At 34.9% G+C, this 15,545-nt stretch overlaps 1 protein-coding gene across 1 annotated transcript in view; it reads left to right on the top strand.

The window, feature by feature from the left end:
• Positions 1-14,890, top strand: part of GABRA5 (gamma-aminobutyric acid type A receptor subunit alpha5) — a 106,582-nt gene extending 91,692 nt beyond the window's left edge. The window contains exons 8-10 of the mRNA XM_072614582.1: positions 4,057-4,209; positions 11,375-11,586; positions 14,073-14,890. Coding sequence (XP_072470683.1) covers positions 4,057-4,209; positions 11,375-11,586; positions 14,073-14,375 — 668 coding nt within the window. The 3' untranslated portion in view covers positions 14,376-14,890. The remainder of the gene's footprint in view (positions 1-4,056; positions 4,210-11,374; positions 11,587-14,072) is intronic.
• The last annotated feature ends 655 nt before the right edge of the window (positions 14,891-15,545 follow it).

Raw genomic sequence — 15,545 nt, 5'->3', positions numbered from 1 at the left:
AGTTATGGTTTTTTCAACTGTGGGATTTGAAGCAAGGATGCTTTAAGACTGCCTTCAAAATTAAATTTAAGTAACTAAGCAATTTCTATTAGAAAACATCAGAGAGGAATTTCAAGAAAGGAGCAGAGATTTTAAAATGGAAGAAACTTTAAGAGTTTAAATGATTCACCCAAAGTTACACAGTCAATTAGTATCCAAACAGGGATACGAATTTGATACTCTTAGGCAGCATGACAAAGCAGATAGAGTTCTGGCCCTAGAATCGGGAAGAATCATACTCAAATCCTACCTTTCACATGTCATCTTTCTGGGCCTCACTTTTCTTATCGAGGAATTTGAACCATAGGATTCAAAGATTCTATGATGTTGTAGGCACGAGAACACAAACAAGATCTCGTGTGCTACACTATTGTAGATCAACATTTTCTAATTTGTTATTTTATTTCCTGATTGAAAATACTGCATCTCTGACTATGATATCAAAGCAATCAGGAAAAAAAAAAAGATGTGAAAAATTGTCTTTCCCTGTTCTCCCCAAAAAGCTTTTAGGAATCCAAAGCTGAAAGAGACATCTAATTAGATAACATCTAATCCAAATGCTTTATTTCACAAATCGGGAACTGAGGTTCAGATGAGTTAAATGATTAACCTGAGGATATAATTATAATAAGTTGCATGGTTAGTATTAACCATCAGGCTTTGAATCAATAGTTCTTTCCACCAAGCTCTACTGTCGCACTTGATCAAACATTTTCATCACTTTTTATTAAGAATCCATTTGTGAATGGTGCTAGAGCACACACCTCTTTTCTAGAAATTCTCTATAGTCTTCACTCACATCAGTTCTTAATTATCTCCTGAAAAAGACGTACTGGTTTCCTTTCTATTATAGGTCCTATTTTTTCTTTATCCATTACCCCTCCACAATTCCAGCACTAAAATACACATATGCATGCACACACACACACACACACACACACACACACACACACATATCTCTCCTGATACTCCAGTAAAGTTGCAATACAATTTGGAAACTGAACCCCTCCTACAGTTAAGAATACATTATTGCATCCACCATCCCTTAAGTATCCACAAATCCCATTCCTTACCAGTTCACCATGAGGACAGCATTATTCTCAGCAATGAATGGAAGTTCACCTCTTGCATCCCACAAAACAAGGAAGATCCAGAGAAGATATTGGTGCATCTCCAAGGAAACTTTACTAGAAGCAGAATGGGGAAGAAACAGATCCCCACCCCCACTGACAGCAAGAAATCTCTTCCCTTGAAGATTGTTTCTTCTTCCGTTTTCTTTCTCTTCCTCTTCTTCCACACTAGTGAAGAATATTGGAATTTTAGGTAGGATCCTTGAAAACTTGCACTCACAGTCTCCGTGCTTACCACCCTTAGAAGCAAATACAGTTTCTTGTCTTTGGATTTAGACTAAAGAGGAAGCATTCACATTCATCAGTTTTGTGTGATGCCCTGAGTTACATCTGGGCAGTCTGTATTCTGATTGCAGGGTGGATGGCTCAGAGAGCAAGACACAGATTGTAACCAGGGATTAGTAAAAAGCAGAAATCCGATTTTACTCAGAGAAAGCCTCATTCAGCAATGGATTTGGCAGTCTTCATCAAGCTCTCCAGAAGCTGGGAATCAGGGTCACTTGGAAAATATGGTCTAAGAAATTCCATTTATTCTCCTCTCTCCCCTAACTCTTTATTTTTTTTTTAAATAAATGAATTTTGTTTGGATAAAACCAACATATTCCGATAAATACTCAAAGGAAAGAACACAAAGATAAATTCCCTCCACTATATTCCCGTAATTATGCAAACCTACTTAGTTGAATGATTATGACAGAAAGTATGTCATTTTCTACTTTTGTAATTTAGTAACAGTAACAGTCAATAAGCCAATCAAGAAGCATTTATTTTTAATGCATTTTATGGACCTTGTTAAATATTTTCCAACTACATGTAAATGCTTTAATATTAAGTTTTAAAAACTTTCATTTCTAAATTCTGTCCCTCCCTTTTGCCTCTTATCCTCTTCTTAAAAAGGCAAAAAATTTGATATCGACTATGCATGTGAGGTCACAGAAAACATATTTCCATACTAGCCATGTTGCAAAAGAAAACAGATACAAAATAAAGCGAAAAAAATAAAGTAAACAAGTGTACTTCAATCTGCATTCAGATTTCGTTATCTAGAGGTGGATGGCATTTTTCATCTCTGATCTTTTGGCATTCAACAAGTATTTATTAAGCACTTACTATGTGCCAAGAAACAGAAAGGATGAATGTTTTAACTTAAATTGTTCAATGTATATAAAATGAATTTTATTGCCCTATCTTCATATGTGTTGTTGGAGCCTTTGTATATATTGTCCTTATGGCTGTGCTTTCTACAGTTTAAATCACTTTGTTCAAGTCTTTCCCTTTCTCTGTCTCCTATTTTCTTCATTTTCCTCATTGCCTTTATCACAATAATATGCCATATAATATACCATTACTTTTATTCAAAATTTTATTTAGTCATTCTCCAAACATTGAAGCATTGTTTCTTGCTTATTGTTGTCATAAATGATAGTGATATAACTAATTTGTATAAATAATTTAGGTCTTTTCTTGACATCATTAAACTCCACAGAGCAGGAATTCTTAAAGTTTTGTCAACTTAAAATTTTTTTTGAATTTTTTTTCCAATATAACTGGCTTCCTTTGTAACACTATATGTTTTATTTTATGCATTTAAAAGATTGTTCTGATAAGGCTTCACCAGTCTTCCAAAAAAGTGTCTCTCTCTCTCTTTTTCTCTCTCCCTCTCTTTCTTTCTCTCTCCACCCCCTCTTTCTTTCTCTCTCTCCACCTCCTCTTTCTTTCTCTGTCTCTCTGTCTCTATCTCTGTCTCTCTCTCTCTCTCACACACACACACACACACACACACACACATACATACACATGCATATTCAAACATATTCACACATATATATTTAGTAATGAATGGTATATTCATGATATATACATATTTGTGTATAAACACATGTGTACATACATACACATATTTGTATATATGTATAGAATCTCTGACCTAGAATATAAGTCCAGTATAAGACTCTGCAGTCAAAAGATGCAAATAATTTAGTAACTTCTTTTTTATAATACCAAATTGTTTCTGAGGCTAACCTGATTTTTTAATAGTTCTATGCTTATTTTATGAAAGCCCTCAAAGCATCAGACAAATGTTCCCATATTTATAGATTTGTATTTCTTTGATGATATATAACATTTAAGATTTTATTAGTTGACTTTTTATTGTTTCTACTTCTTCTTTTGAAAACCATTTATTTATATGCTTAACCACTTACATGTCAGACTTTTATCAACTATGCAAGATTTTCCCCCAATTTCTTATAATTATACATTTACAGTTTAAAATATTAATATTAAAATATTTTTCTAGTTACAGTAGCAATGATTTGCAAAATATTTTTATTTAATTTTCTCTACAACCAATCTGTGACTGTTAGTGTAGAAAAATTGACTTCCAGGCCCTTCCCTCTCCTCCCCCATCATCAATACTGATCTGAAAGTCCTGAAACTCATAGTTTTAGAGAGTTGCTGAGGGCACTGAGAGGTTAAGTGCCTTGGCCAGAATCACATAATTAGGTATTTCTAATTCTGAGGACCTCAATCTATTCACTGTTATAAAAGACTCATGTAATTGAAGTTATCTATTCTGTCTTTTATAAACTCTTCTGGCCATGAATTTTTCCATTATTCACAGTTGCAAATTTTTATATAACCTTTGATTATCCTCTGACTTTTTTGTGATATGCCTCCTTTTCCCCACTATCCTTTAAAAAAAATTTAATATGAAACCAAAAAGCTATGAAATGAACTTTGCTTTGCTTATTAATAGCTCCTATAAACACCTCCATTGTCATTCACACTAAGACTCTAGCTAAAGAAATTGTAGGCTTTCTAAAGTTCCCAGTCTTCTCCATAAGTGAATTACTAATTTCATGTTTATTTTTTTTTTATTTTTTAGGTGAATACACAATAATGACGGCACATTTCCATTTGAAAAGAAAGATTGGTTACTTTGTCATTCAGACTTACCTCCCCTGTATAATGACAGTGATATTATCCCAGGTGTCATTTTGGCTGAACAGAGAATCTGTCCCTGCTAGAACTGTTTTTGGTAAGTTTACTGTTAGAAACACACTTGACAAACAAAAAAGTATCATGGAAAATTTATTAGAATTCAGAGGAATTGAACATTTTGGCCAAAGCTGATTCTACCCCTCTTCAGGAGGAGGAAGTGTCTTCTACTTTCATTCCTTTTGAATGAATGGGTAGCTTCCAAGTAAGGCTACAGGAAGACTACAATTTCTTCAGACCAACGTAAGCCGTTTATACTGTTCTGAATTTTGGACTCCGCTCCACACTGTCCACTGGCCATGTGACTTCACGTTCTTCTCTCTGATAGGCTTTCCCTCAAATACCTTGTCAAGCCTGAGCGCCACTGTCTGACTTTTAATCTGACTGTACTAGGTCACAACTCTATGAAAACAGAACTTCTTACTTGTTTAGACATTTACATATCTATGTTTTTATAAGGTACTGGGCAGCATTTCCTTGACTAGTTATTTCTTGCCCATCTTCCCTCATCTAAATTTTCACAGGTTTTATGCTGCATTCTTAATCAGCAATGGACACATTTCCTTCTCTCGGGATTTTTCTCTATTGAAAATTTCCTCCAGTTAGTTAATGATCAAAGAAACAAAGAAAAATGGGGCAAATATGGATTTTGTTCTAATAGGGACTTTATTGCACTTGTGATAACATATTCAATTCAAGATTATTTCCTTAAGAATATGTTTAGTATTTCTGCGTTACTTCAGCAAGCTCTGGTGCCATCCAAATACTGAATTCTATTTGTGTAAGGCTCTTCCTCATTACCTCTATGAGAAGTGGGATATCAATTAATGAATCCTTCTATTAACAAAGAGAGTCTGGTACAAATGAACTTGAGCCTTGATATATCCTGACTAGTTCTGCCATGTTGGAAAATCTTGGTCCACTATCCAAGGGCAACCTATATCTGTTTCAGGATTATCAACCTAAGTACTATTGAATGATTTACATGATGCCATCACTGTCTATATCTTTCTCAGAAGGCATCCCCAAGAGTATGGCTACTACATGATGAATTCCTTGGGCTAGGAAACAGATGAAAAATGGTCCTCTAGCCTGTAGAACACCTCTGCAGTAAAGGTGGCATAGTGGAAATAAAAAGAGGTAGTGCATGCTACAATGATGTACTTCTTAGACCATCTCTAAGCATTAACTTAAATTTTAGTCCTCTATTTTATTAACTAGAGTTCATTTATCATTATTTTCAACATAATAAATCTCTGCACATAATGGATGATTAATAAATTTATATTGCTTTCAATTGTCAAATTTCATTACCTGTGATAGACAGCCACCTTGTCATTTTATACTGATGGTTTTGTGGTTTGTCCCTTCATCTCAGAGAGATGATGACATGACTTGTAATTGAATTGGATTTGAGGGAGGGAAGGCTGTGCACCAGTTTCACTTTACCCTCCAAAGCTATCTGGGTCCAGTGGCCAGTTATCGTTCAGGAAGACCATCTCCATGACCCAGGATACAGTGGGAGACCTTGGCCTTTTTAAGCTAAGGTCTTTTTAGGTTCTCACTTTCAGTGAGGCAAGCCTATTCCCTGAATAGACCTCTTTAAAAAATCAGACTGGGAGGGAAAAACCCTCAGGATTGCTGGCCAAAAAAGAAACGTTACTATTAACATTAGCCCTGAGCCTGGAAAGCTCATAGCATAAACCTTAAGTGGTGCTTGGGCAGGGACCTATTGTCTTATCAAGGAAATCCAGAATGAATTGGCTATAAGGCACAGTCTTTGAGAAAGAAATCTAGTCAGTAAACCCCCAAATGAACTAGGGAGGTTTTGACCATCAATATTTATCTTCCTTTGGGCAGAACAATCTCAGGTAAAGTCTTAATACCCCATGTGAAGAGAGGAGAACATAGAAGAGAAGAGGAGAGGAGGAACTGAGTTGTCCAACTAGAAATAGCCAACTGAGCGCCCATTTGGGCAGCTCAGATTATCACATGCTGTGGTTTGTCCTTCATTCTGAAAGAGGACCATGACATCAAGGACGTAATGACATGACTTTCAATTGAATTTGATTTGAGTGAGGGAGGGCTGTGCAAAGTCACCAGCCTCACTTTCTCCTTCCATACTGATGATAGCTATATTTTATCTTAGCAAACTGTTAACATATAAAATTATTAAGGTTAAAAAAAGGTAAGTTAATAGAGTTCTCATTTTTATCTTTGCCAGAAAGTTATCTTTAAAAAAGAACTTTAGTTTGTATTTTTGGAGGCAATTGGGGTTGAGAGACTTGTCCAGAGTTATGCAGCTAGCAAATGTCAGAGGCCGTATTTGAACTCAGGGTCCTCCTAACTCTAGGGTAAGTATCCACTGCACCACCTAGCTTCCCCTAAAAGACCTATAGTTTTAAGCTGGTCAGTCACACACACACACACACACACACACACACACACACACAAAACCATAAATGACACAGATATGAAGCACATACAAATATGCATTTACTAATTTTCACAATGAAAACTTTACGTATACATACATATAAAGTTATATATGTCTTCATGTATATGTATATGTATATATGAATTTAATACAATATTATATAGCTAGCATAATGTGATATAATGTCTTTCCAGACGCCGCCTCCCAATCTTCTATTATAAATTCTTAGAAATTTGTCTGGGGCATTGAGTGATTAGGTGACTAGCCCATGAGCATTGTCATAATGTGTCAAGGACTGGTTGTGGATTCTTCTAGGTCTTTCTTCCTTCAAGATTCACAACATACTGACTGTACCATGTTGTCTTTGACTATTTTGTTAGCAGAATCAAAATGCTTGTAGAAAGGACTATTGCTTAGTTTGGGAGATTAGGCTAGTGGAATATACATTTTAAGCATCAGAAGGCCCCTGAGGGACCACCTAATTTTAAGATATCAACAATTCTAGTGTTCTTTAACTATTACAGTTATCCCTTCCACATCATGGGGCTTAGTGGCATGGCACTCCCATAATCTGTGTGAAAAACATGCTCACTTTAAACATAGAACAATACTTGTGAAATCAGGAAAGTCTCATTTTATTTTACATTCCTAGTGAATGGGTCCTGCACAAATACAGAGTACATTTGCTTCAGACAACTGCCAGCTTTAAATGCTCTGCTTTCAATTCAAATTTCCCACCTGCCTCCCATTGGCCAGCATTCCAGGCTTCACTAAATCCCAAACCTTGATTACATCTTCTCATATACTTATAGTTTATAATTTTAGCCTGTTTGTCTGCATCAGATAGCAGACAAATAGAGAGGAATTTTCAATTGCTAAGGGAATTGACAAAAACTGTGAGTTTGAAGCTACCCAGGATATCAATGGTGAATAGTCCCATATCTTGAGACCAGGTCAGGGTTTATGGACCTCCTCCTCATCTTTTGTGAATGAGATCTGGCCTGACAGTTGTCTTTGATATACAGGAATAAAACCTTTTCAGAACAAAGAAAAGTAGTAGATATGCTAATTTCCAGGCTCCAGCATTCCTCACCCACTTTCTTATACAAGCAATTTTGTCTCTGACATTAGCCATCAGTATGAATTGCAATTTTTGTCTTTATATAAGTTTGGTGGAAACAAAATTCAGTCATACCTTACATCTGGAAAATTCTCATCAAATTTTTTGACCACCTTTTGTACTAAAGGTCTGAATTTCTTCTTTTTCTTTTATGGGGTATTTACAGTATCTTGTAAAATTTAGATTAAGTATTTGATCATAGCCTCTGTGTTGTGTGTATGCCTTTGCATGTCATATGCAACTTCCACAAAACTCCCCAAAAATTCCCATTTAATTTCTTATGCCAGTCTGAGATATACTGAAACCTCTATGGGGAAAGCCATGATATGGAAGGGATAACTGTAATGAGAAGTATGTTTTAAGGTGAAGAATATTTCTTTATAGTATGCAATTAAGAACATGGAAGAATAAATTGAATATAACAGTAATGAAATACATAAATTTGTGAAATTTTGAAGTGGATTTTATTTATTATAAATTTTCAATTTTGACTTGGATGTCTTAATGATATATATAGAAAATTTAAATTTAAATCTGAATGTCTTCAGATATATACTGCTGGGTTATTTTTGGAAAATTGAGGATGTAGATTTGACATGTTCAAGAAATAATATTATCATAAGCTTTTAACACAATATAACAAATGCTTTCTTTATCCAGAACTGTTGGGGAATGGAAATGTAAAGTGACAAGTATAAGGTCCCTTCCACAGCAGAGTTCTGAAATCACTTTGAGCCCTCAAGCAAATCCCTGAAATAATTGGGGTTTCCCTATACAACCCTTCTAGTTTCTCATATAAAAACCGGACTTAGGACAATCAAGGGAAGTTACCCTCTATAGGAATTGATAAACTGAAAAAAAATCCAAAAAACAATTCTATGCAACTGCAAAAAAGATACATTTGTGGAAAACTAACCAGATAACTAAAGTATACCTCTGGGAATGCCATTTCCCCTTTTTTAAAAATATTTCATACAAGTTTAAAAAGAGGACACTGGGTATAATTGAACACAGTTGAGCTTTTTTTTCTCATTCATTCAAGGTGATCATTATAGAGCTTCACTATTCTACTACGCATAATATACAGCACAATTTTGCATATGCTTTCTTCTTTTTTCCGTTTTGATGTGCTCCGCTGAGGCTGGCCATTAACTAGTTTCATTTTTGTGATTGTTCTTCCTATTAGTAATCTCCCATTTTGTTTTTGACTTATTGCCTTTTTTTTTTTTTTTACTGTTCTTTAGAATAAAATGCCATTTGATCCAATTTAGCAGCATTTTTTTTTTAACGGAAAATCGTGGGATCATAGATTCAGTGCTGCTTTTTAAAAAAAATATTTTTTCTGTCATGTACAACTTTTTCATGACCCCATTCGGGGTTTTCTTGGCAAAGATACTAGAGTGGTTTGCGATTTCCTTCTCCAACTCATTTTACAGATGAGGAACTGAGGTAAACAGGGCTAAGTGATTTGCCCAGAGTCACATAGCTAGTAAGTATCTAAGGCCAGAATTGAACTCAGAAAGAGGAGTCTTCCTGACGTCATGCTCAGTACTCTATGCTCTTAACCACTTAACTTCCTTTAGTGCTGGGAGGAATCTTAAATATCTTAAATATCATCTATTCAACCTCCATTTTATAGATGAGAACTTGAAACTTAGAGAGGTTAACTCATCCAAGGTCAGATGGGTAGTTAGACACACATCTAGGACTGAAGTCTAGGTCTTCTGACTCTAAATCTAACACTCTTTCCATTCCACAATTAGGACTTAATTGGGGACCTCTGGAAACTTCTTAGGAAAGTGGAGAGACTTATGTGGTGAGGCTTCCTGAAAGTTATTTGAAGATCCCACAGATCTTTTCCATTTAGTTGTGAAATTCAGCAATAAATTAAATCCAGTAAACATTTATAAACTTATTTATATGTGCCATCACTATGCTACATACTGAGCTTTTAGCTATGTTCTACAGGTTTGAGTTAGTTGGAAATCTAATCTCTTGATCAACATGGAAAGGAACTAGCAACAGTAAAACATTACTTTTACTTATTTAATTTTTTTGGAGAAGGAAATTGCAAACCACTTCAGTATCTCTGCCAAATGGGGTTAGGAAGAGTCAGCAATGACTAATCAATGAAACAATGACACAGTTTGAAGAATTGTGTCTTCAAACTGGTACCCTTCCTTCTGCCCAAATCAACATAATTCATAAACGAGAAGTAACATAGTTTAAGAGTAGAAAAATAATCAATGGATTTGGAATCAATACTTTGAGTCTAGACTTAGTTCTGCCACAAACTAGCTCAGGGAACTTTAGGTAAGCCCCTTTCTACTCTGGGCCCTTGGTTTCTTTATATGTAAAATGAAGTTCTTGGATTACATGTTCCTGAAAGGTCTTTTCAGTTCTAAAATGCTTTCTATTTAAATATTCATCAATAAAATAAATGAAATACTGTAATGGAAACCTAAGATGCATAATTTGACATACCTAGGCAACACATCAATTTTTTAAAAGTCCCATCTTGTTCTGCATACTATAGGATATTAAAATATTAACATATGCTATATTTGAATAGCTTAATACAATGCTTCAAAGTCAAATAAATGAATATAGTTTATACATGGCTATTCTTTCATGCTATTGCTACAGGGAAGGAAGTCTTCTATGTATCTCTATTTTCCTGACTATGAAGTTCTACTTAATTTTTCTAGCCTGCTTTCTCTTTCAAGATATTTGTAAAGATAAGTGAATTCCCAGGAATTTTTCTTGTCTGCTTTATCTTATAGGGATTTAATATTATTGGTTATGCTTATTAGGATGCCCTTTGTTCTAGTGGCATGGGACATTTTCTCCTCCATGTTTTGGAAAGTTCAAGCAATGTGCTTCTTTTTCTGCCATATGCCTTCCAATCCTCTTATATAATTAGATTTAATGGAACTATTAGAGAAAAATGTATAAAGGCAGGGTTATTTCAGTCAGAACTTGTACCCTTCATGGTCAACAACAATACCTGTAACTTTCAAAAGCTATTAATTGGGATACTATCCATTTTCATATAATCTAAAAATCTTAGACATAACACTTGTCAGTAAGTATCATAGTGTCCCTGCAGCTGAATACCCATACTCCTCCAATACCACAGAGGAGTGTCATGCATCACTTTTTGCAACCTTACTTATTAAAATTTATTTTATTCTGAATTTAAGAAATCAATTTTAATGCAACCTTATGAAAGATTAGCATTCTAATTTTGGGGGAAATGAAGGTCCAGGGAAGATGAAAGCCTCTCCAATTTTGTCTCATAGATATGCAGATTTAACTAGAATTTAAGGTATTTAAAAATAAAATGCACCTGTGTTGTTACACTGACCATTAATTTGTCCCACTTTATATAGGGGAAGCTGAACTTTTTACTCTGTATGTATGTTGTATTGATGATAATCTTTTGAAATTTTTATCATCCTCTAAGCTTTATACAGCACTAAGTAAACATGGTACCAGGGCAACAAAGGGAGGTGGATCACATTAATTCATTAATTGATTTAATTAATAGTAGTTAGATTTTACTTTTTTCTCCAGAGGGCTCAAAGTGTTGATACTAATCTGTTTCCTTTCCTCCCACCTTCATTGCCTGGTTATTTTGGACCAAAGGAGTAACTACAGTGCTGACAATGACGACCTTGAGCATCAGTGCCCGAAATTCTCTGCCCAAAGTTGCTTATGCGACAGCAATGGACTGGTTCATAGCTGTGTGCTATGCCTTTGTATTTTCTGCATTGATTGAATTTGCGACAGTGAACTATTTCACAAAGAGAAGCTGGGCATGGGATGGCAAAAAAGCTCAGGAAGCAGCCAAAAACAAGGTGCTTATTTTGATTTTTTCCTTTTCATTACTAAGAACATGTTTTATCTACTTTGAATTGAAATGATTTAGAGATTGATTCACTAATTTATGGATTATCCAGGCCCACTCACTCTCCTCCCTTCTTCTGATTTTGGATCATTTGACCCCTTATGACTAGAAATACCAGATCAGGGTTTATTTATTAGAGAAGACTTAAGAATGAAGGATGCCTCAAAAGAAAGGTAGGGGGGAGAGAAAGACAGACAGAGAGAAGCAGAGATACAGAGAGAGAGATACAGAGAGAGAGAGAGAGAGAGAGAGAGAGAGAGAGAGAGAGAGAGAGAGAAAGGGAGGGAGGCAGGCAGGGAGGGTGGGAGGGAGGGAGATGGAGATGGAGATGGAGTCAGGCAGAGGTATATATGTGTATATACACATACAATAAGTTAAGGACGGACATGGAGGACATCCCAGTGAGTATGAACATATTGCATGTGTGGGGAAGAGGATAGTAAGGAATTTGGCATACTCGAAGGCAAGGTCTCTGGGCATTGGGATGCACTGAGGATTTTTAAACAGAAATGATATGATGAGAACAATGTAGAATATTAAGCTAGTAATGGCATGAAAATGTCCTAGAGGAAGGTGAAGATGAATCAATAAAACTGATAAATGAACTGTTACATTAACCCAGGTTTGAGAAGCAATGGGTCCTTACTAGTTGAATGACAGTGAGAAATCAGAAATAAATCTTAGAGGCAAACGAAAATGGCAGATTCGACAATCAAAAATTGTGTTTAGATAGAGCTTAAGCCAGTGCTGCTACTTGATACAACTCTGAACAGAGATTTGCTAGCAAAGGAGATTCAAATTAATGGACAAAATAAAGTTTATGGATAAAGATGTGGATCTCACATATTCACACATCACCTTTTTTGTATAATCAAGAGTGACATAATAGCCTTGGGAAGATTCTTTAGTTCTTGTCATTAAATTTCCACTTTTAACTTTACAGATGGTACAAATTTCATAAAACTCCATATTTTCTTGAATTAATGTATTTATGTAGCATGCAACATCACACTAATGAAATATCTAATGGGTTGCATATAGTTACTAAGATTCAAAGGTAGTCTATAATAATAGCAATCCTATCCATTTGCGGGAAGAAGAACTTCACATGCTAAAGTAACACATGACTTGAGAGACAAAGATGATAAGTGAAGGGCACACACGCACACCCAAAAAAAAAATCCCTGGATGACAGTGAGTGTAGTATTTATTTTTGGATTGCACAAATGAACAAAAATACATATATATATATATATATATATATATATATATATATATATATCTGTTACATAAAAGCTTTTGGAAGTAGACTGCCCTTCATCCTTTGAATAATGATGAATCACAAAATGATATTTTACTTCTCTAGAAAGAATTTTATACCAACAATCAAGAAGATTATTTTATGAGATTTTGCATTTCTAATGGTTGTGTAGAATAATACCAAGTAAACTCATGATAGTACAAAGTTAATTTTGTAGTAAGTCATAATGTTATAATCTGTTACAAATTTTCTCATTAGAATGTAAGTTCCTTAGGAGTAGTGTTTTTTTTATCCCTATATCTCCAGAAATTAGCTTGACACATAGTAAATAATTAATATTCTGTGTCTATCTACTTAGAAAAAAAACTGATCCACAATGGAGAGTCAATCTATGGTAGGGCTTCAGAAGTTATGAATCTTGAGTTTAATAACTGCCTTTCTAGCCCTGTTTCTTTTCTATAAAATAAGAGGATTGAACTTTATAAACTCTAAATTTTCTTCTAACTTGACCTCTACAATGCAGTGATCTGTGCTTGATGTTAGGCAAAAAATAGAAACAATTAAGAGGACTCTATCTCTTGCCATTTAACTTGGCAAGTAGTAATGGGGCCATGGGCTTGACAGCCAACCTGGGGATTATTTGCTCATGTAGCCAAGCTGACTTCCTTCCTTCCTTCCTTCCTTCCTTCCTTCCTTCCTTCCTTCCTTCCTTCCTTCCTTCCTTCCTTCCTTCCTTGTTTCCTTCCTTCCTTCCTTGCTTCCTTCCTTCCTTCCTTGCTTCCTTCCTTCCTTTTTCTTACTCTCAATAATATCTTACCTTTTTGTAACATTTATGAGGATTACATTATGTTCCAATGAATTACGAGATAACTATATGGCTTCTAAGGAATTAAAACTGGAGTCACTAGTAAATACTGACGAGTGCCTCTGTGTGTGTGTGTGTGTGTGTGTGTGTGTGTGTGTGTGTGATAGTCTATCAATTTAATCATTCTGCAAACATCTTAAAAAAATACAATTCCAACTCCATCTGGTGGTACTGGAGACATGTCTTAACTAAAGTGACAGTGAGAAAAAGGAGATAATTGCATCTGCTACACTTTTCTTCCCCTGTGCTTTCAAATAGGTTATAAGCACCAATCTGTTTACCTTTTTATTATATTTACTATATTTTGCAGAAAAAAGAGCGTGAGATATTAATAAATAAATCAACAAATGCTTACAATACTGGAAAGATGACCCATCCTCCAAACATCCCAAAGGATCCAACCGCCTCAGGGATCTCAAATGCAACTCCTGTTCCAGTAAAACCTGCAGAGGAGAAGCCTCCTGAAAGTAAAAAGACTTACAATAGCATCAGCAAGATTGACAAAATGTCCCGAATTGTTTTCCCAGTCCTGTTTGGCACTTTCAACTTAGTCTACTGGGCGACATATTTGAATAGGGAACCGGTTATTAAAGGAGCCACTCCTCCAAAATAAGTTTCAGGACTCCCTAACCCTATGAGAGCCATACTTCCAGCAAAAGGGATACCAAGGAGAAATTTGAGCTCTACAAGACTTTTGATATTTGGGCAACATCTTTCAGGAAATTTTTGCATGTTTAATGATATGTACAAATTATATTGCCTTGATTGTTTTTACATGTAACCTCAGATATTTCAAAAAAGTGACATTGACAATGGTGGCTACACAACATTCTGGAAGGTCAGAAGATGCTGAATAGCACCCAACTGTTCAGGGTCTAACATTGCTAGTTTACAAACAAGACAAGTTATATTTTTTAACTGCTCCAAGTGTTACATACCAATGATTTTTATACTTCAAATGTCAATTCATACTAATTTTCCCAGCTGATAAAAATATTTTGGGAATTGTTCCATGACTATTACTTGACCAAAAATCCAGGTCATAAAGATTGTAAAGAATATAATTCTCATTTTAAAGAAACTATGAGCTTTCACATACAGAATAAATTACCTTCATTAATTTTCACTTTGTTCCAAAATTTAAAAAGTACTGCATGAGCTTATATTAAGAAACAAAATAAGAAAATATTTATGCAGGCAAACTTTAATGACAGAAATAGACCATATGTTAGACTAACAATATTCTCCCTAAAAACAAACAACTCTGGATAAATTTCTCTAGGGAAAAAAGTCATATTTCTCCCCATTAACCAAAATAAGTAGCACAGAAAGGAAGTGAAACACAGGTATAGAGAAATGGTTCAAAGACAATTTTGGAAACTTGGCCCATGTATTAAATGTATCTGAGGCGTACCATCTCCTCGCTACTGCCAGTGTGTTTTGCTTCAGTGGTGAGAATCTGTAATTAGTTATTTTCAATTTTATTGCCTTGTAAGTAATTCATGACTGATTCATTGCTCTAGTAGCTTTTGTAAATTAATCTTAAATGTTTATTAAATAAAAAACTCTACTCTTGTGGGTAAAATGTCATCTTTTATAGCAAACATTAAGATTTTGCTGGAGTTATTTTTTAAACAAATCCATGAAGAAAATTCATCCAATAAATAGCTTGACAAATTGTTGTCAGGCCATCTTTATTTCTTTGGGTCATGTTTTTATTTAATCAATCATGATGCCGGGTAACAAGTATAGTTTTCCAAAGTTGGGGTTAACTTCATATAAA

The sequence above is a fragment of the Notamacropus eugenii genome, chromosome 5 (genome assembly GCF_028372415.1).
Source record: "Notamacropus eugenii isolate mMacEug1 chromosome 5, mMacEug1.pri_v2, whole genome shotgun sequence".
NCBI lineage: Eukaryota > Metazoa > Chordata > Mammalia > Diprotodontia > Macropodidae > Notamacropus > Notamacropus eugenii.
This window is presented reverse-complemented; position numbering and strand designations above follow the sequence as displayed.